Source organism: Schistocerca nitens, chromosome 8 (assembly GCF_023898315.1).
Source record: "Schistocerca nitens isolate TAMUIC-IGC-003100 chromosome 8, iqSchNite1.1, whole genome shotgun sequence".
NCBI lineage: Eukaryota > Metazoa > Arthropoda > Insecta > Orthoptera > Acrididae > Schistocerca > Schistocerca nitens.
In genome coordinates this window covers 607,016,532-607,042,810 of record NC_064621.1, presented here as the reverse complement: position 1 = coordinate 607,042,810, position 26,279 = coordinate 607,016,532, and the positions used below count along the sequence as shown (strand labels likewise).

Sequence of the window (26,279 nt, the reverse complement as noted above, 5' to 3'; positions counted from 1 at the left end):
TGCTCTGCCTTCGATTTTCCCCAACTATTACTACCTTGGTCAGTGACAGAACTCTGGCGCTCCTTTACTAGAAGTTTCTCCTCAGTCTCCTGATGACAAAGATGAATTAAATCATCCATACAGGACTGATGAGACTACTCACAACTCTCACAAGTTGGTTAGTGTACTCTGCCCCTCCCTTTCTTGTTGTTGTCACTGACCACAATGGTGAAGTCTTTTGAGAAGATATGAGAGGAGTAAGATTTACAATAAACTTTTTACTTATCTTTTCTTGCTCAGTTGGCTCCAATTCTTCATGTCTAGGGATCTAATTCTTGAGGCTGAAATTCTCAAATTTTATGTTCTCATGGTTCAATTGATCTAAATAATTTTGAAGGCTGTCTTTGCAGATTTTTTTTTTTTTTTTCGTGATAATTTATTGTCTCACATTTACTATATCACACTGTCTTTTGAATTTTCACATTAATAAAGCCGAATTAACATTGTTCATCCAAAATACAAAAATAAGTCCAATCACATCAGAGGCATACTCACTGCTACTTCACTCAGCGGTAACAACATTCCAAAGGGCTTATAATTTTTCTTGTTAAATTAATTTCTCTTAGTTTAGATTATTATTTTATAAATGAATCCAGAAATAAACATAATAAACAGTACTAGATTTCATAATTAATAACAGAAATTTTAAATGTGCCAAATATTTTGTAATTTCAAATGTTTCTAAAAACAATTTTAACTGTACATTCAGAGCTAGTACATATTGATTGTAACAACAAAAAAAAAAGTAATTCCTTTTCATAAATTTTAGCCTGAAATCTAACTTATTGTGTATAAAACTATATGAAACTTTTCAGAAAAGCATCTTATATAATACTGACCTGTCCAAAATTCGAAAAATATTTCTGGTATTGACTACTACTGTTGAGGAAAAGTAATTCTAGAGGATGAGGTCCCTTTACAATGGTGCGACGGATTTTTACGCGCATGCGTGCGGTGCACGAATTGCGACTGATTATACGTTGCTGCTGCAATGCAATTTCTTTTATAATTTTTGTTCACCTACCTCTTTACAGCAGTAGATCTTCCCACCTGAAACTCCTAACTGCAGCTACTTACGAGATCACAGAAAAGCAGACTTGAGGAAACTGTAACCTCATAGCTACACGCTGGAGGCCGCTATAAGTAAAATTTGCTGAAAATTTTCTATGTACTTTAAAGAAATGATTCGGAAAGGGGATGTCACTCGTACTTTAAACATGAAGTTCAAATTTAGACCTTCAATAGATCCTTATTGCTGTTAAGCAAGATCATCAGCCCACATTTACGAAAATTACTAAAGTTTCTGCTCACAGTTATCACCATACCTAAAACAGCCAGAACTTTTACCTTCCCAAATTCCGAAACCAATTACTTGTAACACAGTCAATGATCGGCCAATTACTTCTGCACACGATATTCAGTGGTTGTCTTTAGTAATAGTTTATGCTCGCCATAAAATACGCAGTAAGAATATACTCAGTACCGCCACGCTATATAATTCAAAGTTCACTCGCGATTTTTGTCGGAACGAATTATCACAACACTCTTAAGTTTTCATAAACAGTTTTTAGTCACTATCAGATACCATTAACACTGGACCATAACACAGAAGTTATCCCAAGACTTCATCTTACACATAATGCGAAAAATCACATCCAGCATAACCGCCTCCAATCAAAGCTAGCTGCCGACTCTCCTCTCACTCTCCCACACTCAAAACTATATCTCCTCACTAGGCGGCCAACCGTCTCATTTCTCATTGGCTGTCAGCACTTACGACCAATGAGAACTCACTTCTAGGGCACAGCTCGCGCCAAAATCTAGCAAGCACCAACCACTTCTCTAGGCTCATTGACGTCATCAAATTAAGTAACACAAAACTCTCTAATTAAACAAACAAAACAAAATTAACTATAAACTTTATATCTGGAAATTTATTATGTAGTCGCAAATGTTCTGGCTGTCTTATACATAAGCACACATACTTGGACATCCGACATTCACTAGTAGGGGAACCACTAGTGGATTTGTTCCCACGTTACAGAGTTAGAACACTTGCCAGTTTCTGTAGAGAATTACGTGAATGATTTTTAATACTGCCGAATGTCCCACGTACTCTCACGTATGCATTCTCATTCACATGCACCCTAACACACAATACACATATTTACTTAGAATTCTTGAAATTATTATTATAGAAAAGTCACAGAAGTTTTCTGAAACTAAAAACTTTCCAAATTTATATATGAACACTGAAAGTGTTATCAGATCATCGTACATAGTCACTGAATGTGAACTATTACATCACTGTATATATTTAAATTCTTGACTGTCGGAAAATTACGTTTCTTTTGTGGAATTTTACTAACTTCCAAAATACAACTATTTTTGATCTCAGACTTTGACATATTGTTTGTTTTCACAACAGAAGGATGTACATCAAATATGACGTTCCTCAGGTTATTCCTTTATTAGTTATTAGTATTTTTAGTTTCATATAACGTAAGTGGCCTGCCAGCGCTACTCCGCTGCTCTCACACGCGCAGCTGCAACAGATGGTCGTGACGTCAGTCTGCAGGACACAACTCGTCCGTTACTGATCGTATAATACTCTACCGGCTTACATTGCAGCCCACATACATTCTGAAGTAAAGCTTTTAATAGACAAATGGGCGATCGCGCACTAGTTGCGACGCCACAATGGGAAAGCTCATCTTCGTTCCTAACCACTGTACTTGGGTAGAGCAAGTATCAAAAAACACTAAAAGGTGAGCAGAGAGGAGCTACTTCAGATAAACAGCACATGCTATAGTGAGAAAACAGTAACGAATGCGTACGATGCCTACTTTGATTCTCGTCTTAGATATTGAGGCACCTTCTGGGGAAACTCTAAAACAGCTAATAGGACTTTTAAACTACAAGAAAGGGCCATTAGAATCTAGTTTGGGTGCAAGCCTAGAGACTCTTGTAAACCACTGTTTAAGAAATTTGGTATTCCTCCATTACCAATGTGTACATTATGGAAACCCTTTTATTTTTTAAAATAAATGTAATACGTAAGGACTGCAGACTGCAAAAGAACTGTGATATACATGATCACTTTACCAGACAAAAAAGAAACTTACATATAACCCAAAGCAGCACAGCTCTGTGCGAAAAAGGCACTTTTCACATGGGAGTTAAACTTTATAACAAACTTCCTGAAAACATGAAAGCTGTTACTGAGGTCAATACCTTTGGAAAATTCCTAAAGTCATATTTATAGCATCACTGCTTTTACTGCACTGACTAATATTTAAATTTATGAAGTGTGTTATATAAATACTTATGTATAAAGTGTATTATTGTAACCTTAAATACATATGCCTAGAAATGACCTTCAGCTGTATAACTTGACTTATCCAATGTCTTATGCATAATCTGCTCAATAGACAATAGGACCAATAAATACAATGGCGACAATGACAACAGCAACGGCACTTGAATGGAGCCACTAATAGCACACAAGCATAAATGGTCGCCCAGTGACACTGAGTGAGACAATCTATCTGTGCTAGGAGACGCCAAAAACAGATAAAATACGTAACACAAAGTGCTCAGAACACAAAGTGCTCAGAACGCAAACTGCATCAGACAGCAGTTACATCTCAAGGTTACACATCAAAGACAGGGTAATAAGTATTATGTTGTGCGCATTGTGCTACTTATCCAAAATGTAGATAATCAGATAATTATAGTCATAAAATTTATGCTTTTATAAATTGGCAATAAATAAAGACTGCTGTGATATAAAGTGTTGGACACTGTGTAAAAAGCACCACCATGTTTCAAGCATTTTGTGTGCTGTAGTGCAATCTGTTTTCTTATTTTTGCCATGAGAATAATGATTTGTGAGGTCTCAAAATGAGTGGAGTGAAAATGTGCATCTATCCACTTACAGTGTATAGCACCAACATTTATCACATCAGAGTGCTCGGTCTCTTTCTATTTCAGAATGTCACAGCTGAAGCTGTACCCAGGGAGGAGGGCATACACAGGCATATCGACACGACTGAGGGTGCTGCGTGGGGAATTTTGTATAACTAAATTCTTTAGTGCTTAATGATGTGAGTACATTATTTAATTTCTGTTCAGCTTTTCAGTCTAACATACTCATTCACAGTTGTCAAGAAGGCCACACTGATACAATCCATACAAAACTTCACAGTCTCTGTGCCTCCACTGCCTACAAATGTGCCGTAAGAATAATACATGGTGCTCACCCGCAATTATCTTTAAGGAGTTGGGCATTCTGACTGCTACTTCACAGTATATTTATTCCCCCACTACAGTTCAAAAGGAACAGTGAGGTACATAATTACAAAACTAGAAGAAAAAATGGCACTCATTACTCAATATTAAGGATGTCTTTAACACAGAAAGGGGTGCACAATGCTGCAGCAAAATTTTTTGACCACTTACCTAGCGATATAAAGTGTCTAACACACAGCATGGTAAAATGACAACTCCTTCTGTTCCTTAAAAGGATTTCTATATTTGTAATGTGTAAAAGATGGTGGGTAGGAATTGCTAACTCAATCTGTATATGTTGTTTTCAATTTGGGGGAGGAAAAAAATGGTGATGCTTAGAGTACAAATAGATGTACATACTAATTTTCAAAATGAATGTAAAGTGACTCATTCCACATCATGACGATTTATCGTGCAGAATGATCTGTGGAACATGAAAGTAACTAACTAACAAACAAAAGAAAAAATAAAGAACAGTTTGATGATGCATTTACCAGAGTAGTTAAGTACTGCTCACAGTGCCTAGAACCACTGACATTTTTAATACACGTCTATGGAAGTCCTAAGTCCCTCAAAGCCCGTAAAGCGATTTCTTTTCCATAGTCATAGGTCAACCAAGTCAGCAACTGCAAATTTCCTGAGACACACAATGACAGCTTTAAATGACCAAAAGAAAGTTTCGGTTTGTTCCTAGATCTAACCAAAGCTTTTAGTGTGTGTGTCATGTTGTGACGAAGCAAGTTGGGATTTTTTTCTTTACTTCCCCTCCTGTTTTGCTACCTGCCTCCTTAAAATTCATTTTTTCACTTTTAACTAATTACCATCAACATATGTGAGTAGTGTCTGCATTTCCAAAAAAGAGAAAGGTTTGTTCCTGGTTTAATGAATATAACACAAGGTTTAATTGGGTGCTTAGTTTTATGTAAGTAATTGATTCTCTGATTTATTTTGAATATTCCTAGTTAGCATCTTTTGTTATAGGGTGAAATCAGTAATTGTTTCATAACTTAAATTCTATTGCTGACTTATGAACAAATATAAATTCTGTACTAATTATAGACATTTAGAGGAACAACTAACAGTATTCTTAAAAGACCTATTTGGCTCTATTCGAAAATATGTTAGCAAAGCCAGCCCTGAATTAATCCTGAAATAATTAACAGTTTTGTCAAAAGTATTGTTTGCATAACGATATCTGTTAATTTCATCATTTAAACAGATAATTCAGCTTAACCTCCTCAGTAGAAGAAACTGTTAAAAAGAAGGAATTTTTTGATGTATTCAGTTCATTTAATGAGTTAAATTTTAATTGTTATTTCTGTAAATTAAACATCAAACAATGTGTAGTTTCAGTGCCTATTGTTGTGAGGAAATATAAGGGCCAGATTTTTGGTCCTGACACAGTCAGTCCACGGCCGACTTTCAGGCATGGAACCCAGTTTGGTTAGATCAACAACAATGCATCCACTTAATTGTGAAATAAGTGTTACACCAATAGGCCATGTGTTAAAAGCAATGACAGTGTCCGTTCCAATTTATCTGAAAGACTGCGAAATGTGTGGTTAGGTTTTTACTGCTCATAGATGTTCAACAGTAAACTATTGTAGCAGTATGTGGATGTTCGCCTGCAACCTATTAATGAGGCTTATTGAAAGTTTTAAACAATAGTGCACTCACCATAAAACTGTGTACTATGGGGAGGCGGGTTGTGAACAGTGAAAGTAAAGAACTGTGAAATGAAAATGTGCACCTGTCAACTACATCACTGAAGTAGTCAGTGTCGAACTTCCAAATAGTATTTTTCAGCCAGTGTAGCAACACAGTATATTGACACCAAGGACAGCAAACGAAGAAACAAAGCAGGTGAACATCACAATGTTACACTATAGCAGAAACTTGATCAATACAACATGAGAGGACATTGCTGACATTATACAATCCTTTGTAAAATAAAAGCCCACTGCTTTTCATTCCTTACATAAATGATTTCCATTTGAGCTCTTGATATTCATACAAGTGGCTCTCTTTTCTCCAAAGGTCTCTTTAATTTTCCTGTAGGCAGTATCTATCTTACCCCTACTGAGATAAACCTCTACATCCTTACATTTGTCCTTTAGCCATCCCTGCTTAGCCATTTTGCACTTCCTGTCGATCTCATTTTTGAGACGTTTGTATTCCTTTTTGCCTGCTTCATTTACTGCATTTTATTATTTTCTCCTTTCATCAATTAAATTCAATATTTCTTCTGTTACCCAAGGATTTCTACTAGCCCTCGTCTCTTTACCTACTTGATCCTCTGCTGCCTTCACTACTTCATCCCTCAAAGCTAACCATTCTTCTTCTACTGTATTTCTTTCCCCCATTCTTCTCAATTGTTCCCTGAAACTCTCTAGGAGAAACCCAGTTCTAAGCAAAGAAGGGAAAGCAGAAAGGTGGAAGGAGTATATAGAGGGTCTGTACAAGGGCGATGTACTTGAGGACAATATTTTGGAAATGGAAGAGGATGTAGATGAAGATGAAATGGGAGATATGATACTGTGTGAAGAGTCTGACAGAGCACTGAAAGACCTGAGTCGAAACAAAGCCCCGGGAGTAGACAACATTCCATTAGAACTACTGACAGCCTTGGGAGAGCCAGTCCTGACAAAACTCTACCATCTGGTGAGCAAGATGTATGAGACAGGTGAAATACCCTCAGACTTCAAGTAGAATATAATAATTCCAATCCCAAAGAAAGCAGGTGTTGACAGATGTGAGAATTACCGAACTATCAGTTTAATAAGTCACAGCTGCAAAATACTAATGCGAATTCTTTACAGACGAATGGAAAAACTAGTAGAAGCCGACCTCGGGGAAGATCAGTTTGGATTCCGTAGAAATATCGGAACACGTGAGGCAATACTGACACTACGACTTATCTTAGAGAATAGATTAAGGAAAGGCAAACCTACGTTTCTAGCATTTGTAGACTTAGAGAAAGCTTTCGACAATGTTGACTGGAATACTCTCTTTCAAATTCTGAAGGTGGCAGGGATAAAATACAGGGAGCGAAAAGCTATTTACAATTTGTACAGAAACCAGATGGTAGTTATAAGAGTCGAGGGACATCAAAGGGAAGCAGTGGTTGGGAAGGGAGTGAGACAGGGTTGTAGCCTCTCTCCGATGTTATTCAATCTGTATATTGAGCAAGTAGTGAAGGAAACAAAAGAAAAAATCAGAGTAGGTATTAAAATCCATGGAGAAGAAATAAAAACTTTGAGGTTCGCCGATGACATTTTAATTCTGTCAGAGACAGGAAAGGACTTGGAAGAGCAGTTGAACGGAATGGATGGTGTCTTGAAGGGAGGATATAAGATGAACATCAACAAAAGCAAAACGAGGATAATGGAATGTAGTCGAATTAAGTCGGCTGATGCTGAGGGAATTAGATTAGGAAATGAGACACTTAAAGTAGTAAAGGAGTTTTGCTATTTGGGGAGCAAAATATCTGATGATGGTCGAAGTAGAGAGGATATAAAATGTAGACTGGCAATGGCAAGGAAAGCATTTCAGAAGAAGAGAAATTTGTTAACATCGAGTATAGATTTAAGTGTCAGGAAGTTGTTTCTGAAAGTGTTTGTATGGAGTGTAGCCATGTATGGAAGTGAAACATGGACGATAAATATTTTGGACAAGAAGAGAATAGAATCTTTCGAAATGTGGTGCTACAGAAGAATGCTGAAGATTAGATGGGTAGATCACATAACTAATGAGGAAGTATTGAATAGGATTGGGGAGAAGAGAAGTTTGTGGCACAACTTGACTAGAAGAAGGGATCGGTTGGTAGGACATGTTCTCAGGCATCAAGGGATCACCAGTTTAGTATTGGAGGGTAGCGTGGAGGGTAAAAATCGTAGAGGGAGACCAAGAGATGAATACACTAAGCAGATTCAGAAGGATGTAGGTTGCAGTAGGTACTGGGAGATGAAGAAGCTTGCACAGGATAGAGTAGCATGGAGAGCTGCATCAAACCAGTCTCTGGACTGAAGACCACAACAACAACACATAAATGATATGAGTACACCATCATCAATACTGATGATACACCTCTTATAGAACAAACATGCTCTGAATACAGAAAATGCAACACGGTCTTTTAGCAGCATTTTTTTTTTTTTTTTAAATCTTGTTGTTGTCATGGTCTTCAGTCCAGAAACTGTTTTGATGCAGTTCTCCATGCTGTTCTATCCTGTGCAAGCTTCTTCATCTCCCAATACGCTGTCCTTGCCATAGCCAGTCTACATTTTATATCCTCTCTACTTCGACCATCGTCAGTTTTTTTGTTTCCCAAACAGAAAAACTCATTTACTACTTTAAGCATCTCATTTCCTAATCTAATACCCTCAGCATCACCTGACTTCATTCAACTACATTCCATTATCCTCATTTTGCTTTTATTGATGTTCATCTTATATCCTCCTTTCCATTCAACTGCTCTACCATGTCCTTTGCTGTCTCTGGCAGAATTACAATGTCATCTGCAAACCTCAACATTTGTATTTCTTCTCCACGGATTTTAATTCCTAATCAAAATTTTTCTTTTGTTTCCTTCACAGCTGGCTCAATAAACAGATTGAATAAGATCGGGGATAGGCTACAACCCTGCCTGTCTCACTCCCTTCTCAATCACTGCTTCCCTTTTGCGCCCCTACACTCTTATAACAGCCATATGGTTTCTGTACAAATTGTAAATAGTCTTTAGATCCCTGTATTTTACCTCTGCCACCTTCAGAATTTGAAAGAGAGTATTCCAGTCACAATTGTCAAAAGCTTTCTCTAAGTCTACAAATGCTAGAAACATAGGTTTGCTTTTCCTTAAGCTATGTCTAAGATGAGTCATAGGATCAGTATTGCCTTGCATGTTCCAAAATTTCTATGGAATCCAAACTGATCTTCCTCAAGTTTGGCTTTTACCTGTTTTTCCATTCATCTGTAAAGAACTCGTGTTAGTATTTTGCAGCCATGACTCGTTAAACGGATAGTTCGGTAATTTTCACACCTGTCAAAACTTGCTTTCTTTGGGATTGGAATTATTATATTCTTCTTGAAGTCTGAGGGTATTTTGCCAGTCTCATAAATCTTGCTCACCAGATGGTAGAGTTTTGTCACGGCTGGCTCTCCCAAGGCTATCAGTAGCTCTAATGGAATTTTGTCTATTCATGGAGCATTTTTGAAACTTAGGTCTTTCAGTGCTCTGTCAAATTCTTCACACAGTATCATATCTCCCATCTCATCTTCATCTATTTCCTCTTCCATTTTGATTTCCATAGTATGATGGTTTCACTAATACAAAATCTTTCACCAACAGTGTGCCAGCTCTGGGACTACAAAGTTGCAATGGAGACAGGTAATATTAAGTGCTACCCAGGGTTTGCTACTAGGTCCAGTACACATCTATGCATAACTACAACTTACAAAACGGCATCAGAATCTCTCCATGCTGTGCAAAAACATAAAAGGATTTTTCATTCGGAACTGGAAAAGGAGCTCATACAAACATCTGCACTCTTGACTGATGATTACAGCTACATTATCCAGCAAATACTTTCTCAGGAATGCTCATAGTGCTCCAGGCAGTCTGCAACAATCTTTGATGTTTAATCAAACAAAGGAAACTCCAGGTAGGAATATCAACAATGTAGGAAAAGATTGTTACTTACTGCAAAGAAGACACTTCAAGTTGCAGACACAAACAGGTAGCTTTCAGCCGCAACCTTCATCCATGAACATTCATTCACACACACACACACACACACACACACACACACACACACACACAAAAGCAAGCACACCTCATGTGCACACAACCACCAACTCCAGCATCTCGAGCCAGATGTTTGTAATTTTGATCATCTTAAGCACAGTTATGTCAACTACGTGCTAACTGGCATAGAGATTTCAACACACACTGCCTGGTTCACACTACTGCTGTTAATTAATTAAAGCGCGATGCACAGAGATTAGCATGTGTGAAACCCTGTGCAAATGTAAGAAAATATCTGAAGGCCCTAATCTGATAAGGCTAAATAAATAAATAGATGACTATTTCCCTTGACATTGATCGTATCCTCTCTGATGATTCCATCAATAGCTCTTTCCACATTAAATCCACCAACTACCAACACTACATGCTTTCCAACAGTTGCCGTTCCTTCCACACCAGAAAATTCCTCCCATAGAGCCTGGCCACATGGGGACAGTACATTTGCAGCAACAAGAACACCCTTGCACAGTATGGTCCTACCAAGGCCTGCACAGACAGACACTATCCCCCACCCCCAGACCTAGTCCACAAGAATATTTGCCATGCCATTTTCCTGAATACTCCCAACACCCCCAAGAACAAACTACACAGGAGTGCTGTCCCCTTTGTTACCTAGTACCATCCTGGACTGTAACAACTAAATCATATCCTTTGTCACATCTTTGATTATCTAACATCACACCATGAAATGAGGGATATCCTGCCTAGGATCCTTCCAAACCCTCTTAACATGGTGTTCTGTCACTTATCCAACTTCCACAACATTCTGGTCTATCTCTACGCCATGTCCAATCCTAATACCTTGCCACAGGGATCATATCCCTATAGATATGCCCAATCCACCCATTCAGCACTTCCTATTCCAGCCCGTCACAGGCTTATCCCACTCCATCTGAGGCCGGGCCACACATGTGAAAGCAGCCGTGTCATATACCAGCTCAGCTGCAACCACCGCACAGCTTTTTATATTGGTATAACTACCAATTAGCTGTCCTCCAGGATGGACAGCCACAGCTAAACTGTGGCCAAGAGTGGAGCAGACCACCCTGTGGCACAATGTATAGCTGAATATAACATATTTGATTTCAGTGGCTGCTTCACAGAATGGGCCATATGGATACTCCCCTACGACACCAGCTTTATGAACTGTCCTGATGGGAATAACCTTACAAAACATTCTCTGCTCCCAGAAGTATCCTGACCTCAATCTACAGTAACCTACTGTCCCCACACCCTCCACCCAACAGTTTCCACCCACTCCGTCCTATCAAGTCCTCCTTATTAACGTCTCCTCACCCTCATTGTGTCGCTCTCTGACAATGCTCCGGCCCATCTTTTTCCCCACCCTGCTCCTCTCCTTTTCTGCTCCACCCTCTTCCCCCCCCCCCACCCCCCACCCCCCCCACACACACACATCCCTGTCACACAGCCTCCGGATGCTGCACCTGGCAGCCTTGTAATGCCACCATATACTTCCTGCACACCCCACCAGACAGTGCTCCCCCCTACCCCCCTACCCCAACCGTAGCCCGCTATCTCTCCTCTTTCCTCACCCCACTCCACGTTGCTACTTTCATTCAACATGACGGACGTATTCTGGAAGTAGCTGTCAGAGATAGCATTCATGCGTGTTTGAGGTGTGCTTGCTTGTGTGAATGTGTGTGTGTGTGTGTGTGTGTTTCCTTTTCTGAAGGAGGCTTTGGCTGAAAGCTAAATGTGTAACAGTCGTTTCACTGAGCTTATCTGCAACTCAACATGTCATCTATAAATGAGTAGCAATCTAATTTTTTCCTAATACTGTAAATTAATATTTGTATATAACTACTTTCTAATCAAGGTAGTGTATAATAAAAATGAGATTTTTGGCAAAACCAGAACAGACTGCAAGAAATATCCAAATATTAAGTTAAAGTAGCAGTTTCTACAAAGCCCTCACCAGTTTGCACCACAAAACTTCCTAAGCATTCGTAGTAATTGCTTGCGGGCTGGTCTCAGAACAGCAACTGTAACACCAGCAACTGTTAAGTGAGACTCCATCACAGAATCTGTTACAAAGCAAAGAAATAGTAAGAGCATTTGTGCCCATCACATTCTAGGCCATACTTTTTCTTAATATTCTTGTTGTACTTGATCTTCTACATAGCAAGGTTTTAAGAAAACTGGGAAACTTTCAAACTCTTTCAAATTCACAGCCTCATACCTTTTTGAGGATTAGAGATAAATTCTCGCAGTCCACAATGAGCTGTAATAATCACTCCTCTCTTAAATGAAAATGTTTTCACTCGGATTAAATAATTAGGCTCCGAGATACGATCCTGCTAATGTACAGGTGTTGAATCCGTAAAGTCAAAAATATCGGGTTCACTTTACAGGAGTATAGTCTCTGACGTCCGGCCAGCACAACTGCCCAAGAGTAAACTTTTGGTTTCTTTGATAGACATTATGATAGTTCTACATCTATTTTTAGCTGAGTTTGTCATGTCCAAAATTAACTGGGTGGGACAACTGCAACAGATCAAGTTCACAAACTGGAGTATAATATGCTGTATTCAGTATCTCCCAACATATATTTCTACACTGTGTCCCTCCTTGTACTAAAATAAATTAATTTTAGAGACCTCTGAATGTGAGGGTCAGTGTGCACCGGTCCATCTTTTTCCCCAATCTGCTGCTCTCCTTTTCTGCCCCCCCCCCCCCCCCCCCCCACACACACATCCCTGTCACACAGCCTCTGGAAAGCACTTTCTATCTGATTTGGTTGGTTGGTTGGTTGGTTTGGGGAAGGAGACCATACAGCGTGGTCATCGGTCTCATCGGATTAGGGAAGGATGGCGAAGGAAGCCGGCCGTGCCCTTTCAGAGGAACCATCCCGGCATTTGCCTGGAGCGATTTAGGGAAATCATGGAAAACCTAAATCAGGATGGCCGGACACGGGATTGAACCGTCGTCCTTCCGAATGCGAGTCCAGTGTGCTAACCACTGCGCCACCTCACTCGGTCACTTTCTATCTGACTTTGTAATTTTTTGCTAGGGCAAAAGGCAGCTGAAGGTGGCACATTAATCTCCTCTCAATCACTCAGTACTTACTGAACAGACTCCAAGGCCAGACGGAGAGGCAGCATTTTAACAAAGCTGCTCCTGAGGGTAATCAGTGTTTCTCCACTGCACCTCATAACCCTTTACCTCTAAAGAATAGCTATACCATATCTCTACTGTTACAGATACATGAGACATGCAATTTACCTGCAGTTGGGATCAAGTTTTCTGTGATGCACTGATGCAAAGAAGTGAAATGGTGACATCAACAAGTGTGCAGTGACATCAGCAAGTGTACAAACGATACATTAATCAAATGGCTAACTTTAACAGCATGCAACTTACCAGGCAGAAAACAATAAACTTTGTCAGCTCTTCAATGTCCCTGTCATTAACATTGTGGTTTTTTGCTGGAATATAAATAATCGGCCTCCCACTGACATCTCTGTGACGCAGCACTCTTGCTTTCTTCCCTTCCACATGCTTCTGGATAATTGGATTTTTTTCGTTTAACAATTCGACACCGTACTCCTTACGCCATTTGTTGGTTTTCAGAATTGCCTGAAAGAAAAGTTTTCTTTATTGTGTGATGTTTGACTGACGAGCAAAAATTGCTAACAGAAATGATTCGTGTGACATAAAGTTGAAGTCGTAATACCAACACAACAAATGCTATTATTACACTGAGAGCCCTTGTGATAGATAATAAGCGGTAAACATGAAAGTTCTGAATAAGTAGTTTTCTGAATATGATAGTTCTCATTTTGGGACTCAGAAAACACACAAAGGGACTAAAACAATACGGAGATATCAAAAAGTAGTGGCTAAAATGATTGAAACATAGAGAATGAGTAAAAGTAAAGACTCACTCCCATTTCACTTGTGCTAGACTCATACATCTTGATTAAGTGATTTTTACCATCATAGATACATCGTATATAATGGTGAGATCAAGACGTCAGTGACTTATCAGAGGTGTTTTGTTTATATTACCATATACCAGATGAATCAGACAATGGAAAGTCCAGGATGGAATAATGACAGAGACAGTGGTCACCCGTGTGAGTTGCATTTGTGTAAATGTGTTTGTGTATGTTGTCTAACTCAGGTAAAGGCCTTTTGGCCAAAAGCTTACTTGTCTAGCAGTCTTTTTGTTGTGCTTGTCTGTGACTCTCAGCAATGTGGTGAGTAGCACTCTATACTTTGCAACCTATAATTTTCGTAATATATACTAGATGAGCTTGCATTGGTGCAGCGTGACACAGATAATGTAAGATAAACATGTTTTTGGTAGCTTGTTGATGTTGTGGTGTTCAGTCTGAAGACCATTTGATGCAGCTCTCCATGCTAGTCTATACTGTGCAAGCCTCTTTATCTCTACTGCAATCTACATTCATATGTACCTTCTTGCAGTATCTCACAATTTCAAAAAGTTTTGAGACTAGATTGACAGAAAATAGCGAATAGTTATGGTGGTGGTTTCAATGCTTCAGGTGTTCTACATAGCCTCCCCTCATTTGAGTACAATGCACAGACCATTCACACAACCGTTGAAACTGTCATAAAACTACTTTGGCAGCAAGTTGTTCAACTCACACGTCACAGTAGCTTGAACGCCAGTTTCACAATCAATTTCTGCATTTTGGCATTTTGTGGTAGGCTTCTATTGATAACGTAAGATTTGATCACATGTGACGATTTTTCCCAGGAATGAATTGTCTGTGTTTTGCATTTCAATCAGGTTGTGTCATCTGCCCAAGCATTGTCATTATTGTCTGGGAGTCAAGCTTCGCAGGACAAACACATGTACACTTTTCTCTTCTGCAAAACTTTCTGGAGAATGTCATTAACACTTGATTTAGAGATGATGTTCCACTTTGATTTGTGACACGATAAATGTTCACACACTAAGTCTGCACGTTCAGTACTAAACACTGCCTGCTCACAGCTGTCTGGTCAAACGCATGTCTATTGTTTACAGTTGTTAGTTCATGTTGGCAGTGTAGTTACTGCACTGGCATTGCTTACATGCCAGGAATAAAATCAGTCTCAGAACATTTTGTTCATATGGTGTATTCACGCCTCAGTCTGCCGCTCCAGTTTTTACCCGATCACACTTCCATCCGTTACCAAAGAGACTATTCCTTGAGGCCTCAGGATGTGTCCTGTCAACCAATCCTTTCTTTTAATCAAACTGTGCCATAAATTTCTTTTCTTCCACAGTTTGATTCAGTACTTCCTCATTAGTTACCTGACTTACCCATCTAATCTTTAGCATTCTACCGTAATACTACATTTCAAAAGCTTTTATTCTCTTCTTGTCTAAATGTTTATTGTCCACATTTCACTCATGTACAATGCTACATTCCCAAACATTTAAATTTATCTTCAATGTTATCATATTTCTCTTTTCAAAAACATTTTTGCTACTGCTAGTCTGCATCTTATGTACTCCCTACTTTAGTCATTCCAGTTTTCTTCTGCCCAAACAGCAAAACTCAACGACTGACGAAGCAAGCTGGGATACTTTTTCTGTCCCTCATTTTGCCATCTGCCTCCTTAAAATTCATTTTTTTTTTAAATTTTAATTAATCACCATTAACATACGTGAATATGATCTGCATTTCCATAAAAGAGAAAGGTTGGCCCTCAGTTTTGAAGAATATAGCACTGGATCTATTTTTGTGCTCAGTTTTATGTATGTAATTGATATTCTAATTTATTTTGACTATTCCTAGTTAGTATCTTTCATTACAGGATGAAATCAGTAATTGTTTTGTGACTTAGAGTCTACTGTTGATGTATAAACAAACATAAATTCTGTACTAATTATACACATTTGGAAGATGAAATACTAATAATCTTAAAGTATCTATTTGGCTCTATTCAAAAACATTTTAGTAAAATCAGCCCTGAATTAATTTGTCACAGGTATTGTTTGCATAATGATATTTGTTAATTTCATGATTTAAACAAATAATTTGGCTAACTCTTGCAGTAGAAGAAACTGTTAAAAAGAAGCAATTTTCGATGTATCCAGTTAATTTAATGAGTTAAGTTTTAATTGTAATTTCTGTAAATTAAACTTTGAGCAATGTGCAGTTTCAATACCTATTATTGTGATAATATATATAAGGGCACAATTTTTGGTCACGAGACAGTCAGTCCACGGCCGAGTTTCTGACGAGGACCTTGTAATGGTTAGAACAACAGTAAACTAAGTGTTACTCCAATAGGCTGTGGATAAAAACAGTGACTGTGTGTTTCCACATGTACCTGTTTATTCTTTAAGAACTGTGAATTATGTAGTTATGTTTTTACTGCTCATAGATGTTCAACAGTTAACTATTGTAGCGGGTATGTGGAGGTTCGCTTGCAACCTATTCATGAGCCTTATCGAAGGTTAAACAATAGTGCAGTGGCCATATCACTGTGTATTATTGGGGGGTTGTGAACAGCAAAAGTAAAATACTGTGAAAGGTAACTGTGCATCTGTCGGCTACATTATTTACCATAGTCAGTGTCCAAATTAGAAACCCCATTTTTCAGCCAGTGCAACAACGCAGCACGTCGACACCGAGGATAACAAACGCAGAAACAAAGCAGGTGAAACCACTACATGTAGTGCCCTTGTGGGTGAGGAATATTGTATGTGGGCACAATAAACTAGAACTCACGAAAACTTGACAGTGAAGTGTGAACTCGAGTGGTTTTAAATGGAAGAGATGATACAGCCAATCAGCGCTGGGGTTTCATAGTGAAGAAGGTGCAGCAGTCAGTCAGTGAGTGGGTTCTATGGAAGCAGCCACTGAGTACAGGAGCAGCCAATCAGCACGCAGGTGGACACAGCTGACCAGAGGTAAACAAGACACCTTCCCAAGAGAATTACAACTTGTCACAGGCATGCAGACGATGGACCAAGTTGACAACCACAAAAGCAGCAGCATCAGAGCAGCAGAAGAAGAGTGAATGAGAACAAGGTAATTCATTGTAAAAGCTATGTTATATTAAGAGATAAATAATGAGTGGCCTTAACGAACAAGTCAGTGTGACTGAGGACAAAGCTATAGAGGTTAAGTTTTTAAGTGAACCGAAACACCTAAGTATGACTGATTCTGTAGCCGATTATAAGTCAGACATGAATGTAACTTTCATGGATGGGGATGAATGTCCTATTGTAAAGAGCGAAATGGACAAAAACAGTACTGAAGTGGGTGAGATTGTTAAGGTTAAGGAGGAGGAATCTAGAAGCTGTTAAGGTTAAGGAGGAGGAATCTAGAAGCAAAAGTCAGCAAGGGCCAAAGTTTATGACATATGGAGAAGTGGAAGTGATGTTAAGGTATATTATGAAGACATAAATAGTTTGAGAGAAGGCATTAGGAGGGTGGAAAATAGTATAAAGAGAGTAGTACATAACACTGATGAAAAATTAACATCAAGTAGTAAATGTGTAGAAGAGAGAGAGAGAGAGAGAGAGAGAGAGAGAGAGAGAGAGAGAGAGAGAGAGAAACTTTGTGATGACAATAGTAGGAAGGTGGAGGTTTTCGAGAAACAATGAAAATAGAGTTAAACTTGAGAAACAAATTGATCACATTAGAAAAGATTTAGAAACGGAGGTAGAAACCAAGTGTGCAGTAGAGGTAGAGGAAAAACTGGGAAAAGTAAATGAATGAGAAGATTCAAAATTGACTAAAATAGAGAAAAAAGTGGAAGAGGTACCAAATCTACAGCATAGCTTAAGTGAAAGTGTGTCTGATCCTGACTGTAGTTGTAATGATGATAGCAACAATGAGTAATGATGAATACAGTAGTGATGAAAATTGAGTATCTGAATCTATAATTAATAATTAGGGCAATGTATTAAGTAAAGAAAGGATCTGTTGTAATAAGATCATCACATGGTAAGTAAACAGGAAGTGTGTCAAACAGTAATAACGGCAAGTGTACAAGGTAAACATGTTAAGTATTTCCTAGTGATCTGAATGACATTTCACAAGCATTTTTTGAATAGATTCAGAACACTGAGGGTATAGTAGTGATGTATGTTTCTGGAATAAAAATTATTGGTGCTACTAGTAAGCTGTCAAAGAGTGTGAAAGAAGAGGTAATATTAACTGTGGAATTGGGACGCAATTTGTTGATGATTCAAAATCGCAACATTGATGTAGTATTTGAGACTAATTTCGTGTGCAGTTAGCAAGTAGGGGGTTCAACATTCTGTGTTGGATTCATTATGTGGCAATAATGCTTACTCCAGTTGCATGTCTCATTTTTCATGTTTCCTGAGGCATTGAGGCATTCAAACTCTTCTACTATCCTATCTGTAATTTATAAGTGAATCACAGACATTCTACCTTCGACTTTCACGTAATTTGGTACAGTAGTATTCTTTGATACAGAAATATGTTAGAAAAAGTTTCTCCAGTGTTATCTGTGTGTGTGTGGGGGGGGGGGGGGGGGGCGGTGTATTACGTTGTGTTATTGATAAGTGTTGCAATCATAAGAGGATGGAAGAAAATAAAGTGGTAACATGATTAAAGAATTTCTGTCAAACAAATGGAAGACTAAAGGTGTCAGCATATGTGGAGGATAATTAACATCTAAAATAATCAGCTCATTGGTGCAGCAGCAGAGGCAATATGCAGTAAAAATCATCTTGAATACCAGATCTTAATATTAATTATAGTAGAATGTTGTTGTTCAGTGCAATCAGTATATTGAGATAACTATCTACCTTAGAAGTGTGTCATGGTACAGTCGTTTCTAGCATTAAGGAATTACAACTTTAAACACAGTTGCCTGGAGTAATGTGTGTGGAAAGAGTAAGCAAGGTTTGTATGTATAGTGCCCTTCAGGCTAGATTATCAAGCAAATTAATGGAATACAGTGAAATAACAGCTTTTCTAAGTGATAATTTTGTCTAATCGGTAATGAGAGTTACGTTTGCCTTAGCATAAGGATCTGTTACTGTAGAGTGCTTTTCAGTAGAACCAATTTTGCAGTGAATGAGCAGAGCGGGTGTTTATTTATTAGATAATGAACCAATAATGAAATAATAAAATAACGGATAATGTTAGGGTCTTAATGGTTAGGGAGCCTGTCCCTGCAGTAGGGACATTTTTTGAGAATGCAATCCACTAGTTAACAAGCTAAGAAAAATGTAAGTGTAATAATGCTGCTGACAGACACGATTAATGAAAAAGATAACTGTATACAAACAAATGTGGTGCAACTATCTTGATTATCTATTTGTGAACCAGGCAACATTAGGTACTGTTTATAATGTGCAGTTCATGACACTGCAGCTGGTAATGAGAGATTAACAGAAAGAGCAATATTTACAAGTCGTATAAGGCTGCATCACTGGACCTATAGGTTATCTGAAAACTTCTACTTGTCTTCTGAGGAATTATGAGCTTGAGGTGGTAATACTGAAATGAAGAACGATAATTTTGCTGATTAACAAAAACTGTGGTGCTAGCCTGATATGAATATTCTGGCAGGTCAACTATTTGATGTGATTTTGTGAGGACTTAATGTTCTGGTTGGATGAGAGTAGTGCTCGGAGTGGAGTAGAGAAGTGGGGCAATGATTTGGTACAACTTCCATCCCCTTAATTTTGATTTGGATAGTAATTAAGCTATGTAATGGTGACTATTCTTTTCTCATAATGTAATGATTAGTAAATCTATGCAACAGCACATCTTGATTTTTTACTAGAGGTAATGCACATCTAAAGTTTTTGGTATTTTGCAAATGGGAAAGAAACAAAAGTCTTCCAAGTTTAACCAGTTTCAGACAGTTATGACTTATAGTAATGTTTTGTTGTGTAAAGTGTACTTGATTTTAAAATTTTTTCTAGGCCACACCTTTCATACTATAGTCAAATTTAGTGCTAATTACTGTGAGATTACGAGAACTATGTAATGTATTTATTTATGCTGTAATGACTATCATTTGCCATTAGTATTAAACATATTTTTTTAGATTTAAGTTAGAAGTAAAAGTAAATGTACTAAACTAGGATATTTTGTCTAATTTTTTCATGTACTGTGGCGGAGGAGAACCACCTCCAAGGGACCTGATCGCAGTGCATTTCCTAACTAGCTGCCACTTGGACCTGTTGAAGGCGTGGACAGCTTGGTGAGAAAGTGTGTTAAAGATTAAAAGTGTGAAAGTGAGTCTGAAACTTTTTTCAACCCATGAGCATTTGTTCTGTTTAGCAAGACAGAACTTTTACAAAGCGGTATGTATTTTAAAATGTAATCCTTGTTTAGTCCAAAAAGGACATCTCTTATGATGAAGATGCATAAATTTTGTTAAAAATATAACCTGTAGTTATTTTGTGATATGTATGTAATTATTTTGTATGGGGATTTTTGAATGGCCTGTTCACATAAGTACAAATTTGAAAAAAAATGATGTCCTATAGTCTTTCGTAAGATTTCTTATGTCATTTGTTTTGTGTGTAAATTTTATACCCAAAATCTGGCATCACTTGTGGTCATTGAATTGCCCATTTAGCTATTTGCAAAATCTATCTGGTCAATCCAATGAGGGGGTGATGTGACGAAGCAAGCTGGGTAATTTTTCTGCCCCTCTTGTTTTGCCTTCTGCCTCCTTAAAATTCATATTTTAATTTTAACTAATTACCATTAACATACGTGAATATTATCTGCATTTCCATTAAAGAGAAGGTTGGCCCTCAGTTTTAAAGAATATAACACCAGATCTAATTTTGTGCTTAGTTTTACATATTAACTGATTTTCTAATTTATTTTGACTATTCCTAGTTAGTATCTTTCATTACAGGGTGAAATCAGTAATTGTTTCTTAACTTAAATTCTAGTGTTGATGTGTAAACAAATATAAATTCTGCACTAATCATAAACATTTGGAAGACGAAATACTAGTAATCTTAAGAGTATCTATTTGGATCTATCTGAAAACATGTTAGCAAAACCAGCCCTGAATTAATTCCAAAGTAATTAACAGTTTTGTCAAAAGTGTTTTTTGTGTAATCATAATTGTTAATTTCATGATTTAAACAAATAATTTGGCCTACCTCTTGCAGTAGAAGAAACTGTTAAAAAGATGCAATTTTTGAGGTATTGGAGGTATGTGGAGGTTCACTTGCCATCTATTAATGAGGCTTATCGAAGGTTAAACAATAGTGTACTGGCCATATCACTGTGTATTATTGTGGGGCTGTGAACAGCAAAAGTAAAAGACTGTGAAACGGAACTGTGCCTCTGTCGGCTACATTATTTACTGTAGTCAATGTCCAAATTACAAACCCCATTTTTCAGCCAGTGTAGCAATGCAGAACGTCGATACAAAGTACAACAAACAAAGAAACAAAGCAGGTGGAACCGTTACAAACTACTTTCAATGTCTCATTTCCTAATTTAATTCTTCCAGCATTGTGTCATTTAATTCAACTGCATTCCATTATCATTGCTTTACTTTTGTTGTTGGTCACCTTATAAGCTCTTTTCCAAAAACTAGCCATTGGTATTCTAAGCCCTTTGCTGTCTCTGACAGAATTGCTATATCATCAGCAAACCTCAAAGTTTTTACTACTTCTCTCTGAAGTTTAATGCCATTTACAAATTATTCATAGGCATCCTTTACAACTTGCTCAATGTATGAATTATGAATCGAATGACACTGGGAACAGACGCCAACATGGTCTCACTCCCTTCTCAACCTCTGTTTCCTTCTGTTAAGTTATGTGTATGTAGACGGGACACCTAAAATTGGTAGGAGATGATGTTGCTTGTGTGGCTGACTACCAACCAGCTGGCCAAGGGCACACCGCAGCCCGTCCAACAAAACAACTGGTATGGCCCTACCCAGGTACACAGGTGGCCAGTGGGTCCTGAAATGCGTAAAACCCAGAGCGGGGTATTTGAACGACAGTTGTGCGCTTAGCAAAAAAAAACAGACAATGTACCACAACTGACTGCATGTAAGACAGTCCAAAATACGGCTACTTACAGCTCTTAGAAAGACTATAATAAATAAGAGAGCAAATCTGAACACATCAGCAATCTCAAAAAATGAGAAGCAGCCAATGAAACAACAATACTTTCAATAACTTAAAAACTACAAAAGTTTATATTTTACAGTGACAATATTTTCACAATGAACCTTGAAATTAACAACTTTTAAATGCTACATGGGATTTCAACAAACAATATCTCAGATGTTAGTTAGTTACTTTCATGTTCCATGAATAATTTAGCACGATAAATCGTCATGATGTGGAACGAGTCATTTTACATTCATATTGCAAATTAGACTCTAAACATCACCATATAATCTCCCCCCACCACCGAAATGAAAACAAGGTATCAAGGTATACAGATTGAGTTAGCAATTCTTACAAACCACCTTTTACTCATTACAAACACAGAAATTCTTCCACTGAATAGAAGCACTTGTCAAGGAGAAACTTTTTCAATTTATTTTCATATTTTACCTTGTTGTCTGTTAGACATTTTATATAGTTGGGTAGGTGGTCAAAAATTTTTGTTGCAGTGTTGTGCGCCCCTTTCTGTGCTAAAGACAACCTTAATGTTGAGTAATGAATGCCATTTTTTCTTCTAGTATTGTAATTGTGTTCCTCATTGTTCCTTTTGAACTGTAGTGGATTATTTACAACAAACTTCACGAGAATAAATATCCGGTGAAGCAGTAGTCAGAATGCCCAACTCCTTAAACAGATGTCTACAAGATGATCACAGATGAGCACCACATATTATTCTTACAGCACGTTTTTGGAGAAAGACTTTCTTCATTCTTAAAGATGAGTTACCCCAGAACATTATTCCGTAGGGCATTACTGAATGAAAATAAGCAAAATATGTCAACTTATTGATTTTTCTCTCTCCCAAAAACTTGCTATGATTCTAAGTGCAAATGTGGCTGAACTAAGTTGGTTTAGGAATTCCAAAATGTGTTTTTTCCAATTCAAATTCTCATCAATATGGACACCTAAGAATTTTGAAGTTTCCACCTTATGTATTATTTCATCACCCTGTATTACACTTATCACTGGTGCAGTACCCCTAGAGGTGCAGAACTGAGTATGATGTGTCTTTGTGAAATTCAGGGTGAGACCATTTGCAGAAAACCAGTCAATGATACTTTTGAGAACTGTGTTCACCATTTCTTCCATTTCCGTATATATGCTGGGAGTGCTTACAATACTGGTGTCATCTGCGAAAAGAACTAATTCTCCTGAATGAAATTTTCACTCTGCAGCGGAGAGTGCGCTGATATGAAACTTCCTGGCAGATTAAAACTGTGTGTGGACCAAGACTCGAACCAACTGAATATAACATGAATACCTTATATCTTGTCATACTTGTGTTGTTATTTAAAGAATATGTTACTATTTGCAAACAGCGTTATTTAATTATGGTTTGGTCAATCTTATGTTTTTTCAGAACTAGTTCTGCTTGTTGTACATTACACGGTAGATCATTCACATATTTGAGAAACGGTAGTGGACCTAAGACTGAGCCTTGGGGAACCCCACATGTGATTTCTCCCCAGTCAGAATTATGTCCCTGGATTCTGTTGGTTGAACTACTACTAAGTGCATAACATTGCACTGCAGCTATCATCCCTGAAGGGTATGTATCTGTAACTATTTTATTTATTGATTTATTATGTTTTATATCTTTTCATTATGCAAATGTTTGTCAGAACCCCATATCCTTCACAATAACACACCAACTGAATATAGCCTGAATACCTCATATCTTGTCATACGTGTGTCGTTATGTAAGGAAAATGTTACTATTTGCCAATAGTGCTATTTAATTATGATTACAGGAGAAATAGAAAACCATTGTAATTTAAGAAGTGGTCAATCTTATGTTTTAGCTGACACCACTATTGAAAAGATTGCCAAAAAATGCTTCTATCAAGCAGACACAAATAATTGTTTAAACAATGTCTAACAACATTTTGTGGTCATTTAATGTGAGTGTTCTTAAGCAAGAGTGCTAGATTGTTTATTTATGAACAAACCTTTATTTATATTTCCTAATGGTCTAAGTGTTACCGAACCTTAATAATATTTCTTTATTTAAATATTATTGTAATATATTAGTTTACTGTGGGAGGTGCTCAAGTTGTGTCAAAATCATGTCTGTAGAACTTAAGAATGATAATTTTTGGCTGGGATGGCCTCCAACCAATGAGAGTTGGATAGTGACAGAACACTGCTGGAGTCACGTGGAGGCTGTCACTTTTCGAGTGGTGCACTCAAGGGAGAGTGGACACTTTTACGTTAGTTCTGGAATGAGGCAGACCTGCCTCAGAGAAGTGTGTGATTCAGTCTTCTGGGCGACTGATTCTGCCTGGCGAACGGTCACTACAATACTTCAACTTTAGAAGGGATTCTAACCCTCGCTAGGTCTGAATGTGTTCCACTGCAGAGCTTCAATGCTTCTCCTTGCATTATGGAATTGAGAACAGAGAGCGTATGAGTTTCTACTCATTATCCGTCATGTGTTAATGTACAGGTCGTCATGCTGAACTCTGAATTACTTTGAGCTGACGAATATTTCGTGTACTGTGATCACGAAATTGACTATGTTCTTCACACATCTTTGATGACTATTTAGCTTGTGGATTTTGCTACCATTCTCGTAACACTCTCAATGCAATTTTACTGCCTTCATTAAGATTATTTTCTGTTTGTATTATAAATGGATATTTTAGAACCACTTTCCATATATTTGAGAATTACCTTCTTGAATAAAGATTATTCAGCATTATTCCCTGTATCATTTACATCAATAACAGACATTAAGAATATAACCTTTTTTTATTAATTATTCATTTACCTTTTATTTAATTTTTTATTCAATTGATTTTATTTGGAATTCCATACAATGTACAGACTATTTGACTGCAAGATCGCAGCTACAGGTTATTATTTGCAGTAAGTTAGTTGCTGGTTATGAAAGCAGATGTGCAGCTCAATCCTACAACATTATCAAGCTGTTCTCTTTTAAACAGAGCTGTACATGACCCTGTCACCTAAGGTGCATGCAACATCACGTAAAGTTGCAATTGCTTTCCTTGTAAGGTATGTTAGTTAGCAAAAGCATGATGTTTAGTTTCTATATAAGTTGCAAATTACCTTTCACACCCTGTATTCCATCCCTAATAATGCCTTCAGAGTTTCAAAAGAATTTGTTGCAGTCAATATCTAAATCTACAAATGCTATACACAAAGGATTATCTTTCTTCAACTTATCTTCTAAGAGAACTCATAGGGTCACTGTAGCCTCACATGTTCTTACTTTTCTCCAGAGGCCAAACTGCTCACCCATGAGGTTTGTTTCTACCAGTTTTTTCCATTCTTCTATATGTAATTTGTATCAGTACTTTCTAATCATGTCTTATTAAGTAGATAGTTCAGGAGCATTCACAACTGTCAGCATCTGCCTTCTTTGCAAGTGGTATTATTACAATGTTCTTGAAGTCTGAAGACATTTTGCTAAACAGTTTTGACATGGCCAACACTTACAAGAATCTCAATCATTCTGAGGGAATGCTGCCTACTCTAGTAGGTTCTGTTTCAGCTTAAGTCTTTCTGTGCTTTGAGAAATTCTTCTCGCAGTATCGTATCTTCTATCTCATCTTCGTTTACTTGCTCTCCTCTTTCACAAAATACTACTTTTTTCTGAAGGTATTTAATTCCCCTACAGGCAGCATCTACCATTCCCCTAATTATGAATGCTTCTACAGCCTTTCCATAAACTCGTGGAAAATGGTGACTGTTGTTGTTGTGGTCTTCAGTCCAGAGACTGGTTTGATGCAGCTCTCCATGCTACGCTATCCTATGCAAGATGCTTCATCTCCCAATACCTACTGCAACCTACATCCTTCTGAATTTGATTAGTGTATTTATCTCTTGGTCTCCATCTACGATTTTTACCCTCCATGCTGCCCTCCAAATCTAGTCAAATTGTGCCACAAACTACTCTTCTCCCCAATTCTATTCGATACCTCCTCATTAGTTATGTGATCTACCCATCTAATCTTCAGCATTCTTCTGTAGCACCACATTTCAAAAGCTTCTATT

General features: G+C 37.7%; 1 protein-coding gene across 1 annotated transcript in view; it reads right to left on the bottom strand.

The window, feature by feature from the left end:
• Positions 1 to 26,279, bottom strand: part of LOC126198768 (uncharacterized) — a 78,987-nt gene that overhangs the window by 25,496 nt on the left and 27,212 nt on the right. Inside the window, exon 3 of the mRNA XM_049935327.1 lies at positions 13,514 to 13,729. Coding sequence (XP_049791284.1) covers positions 13,514 to 13,729 — 216 coding nt within the window. The remainder of the gene's footprint in view (positions 1 to 13,513; positions 13,730 to 26,279) is intronic.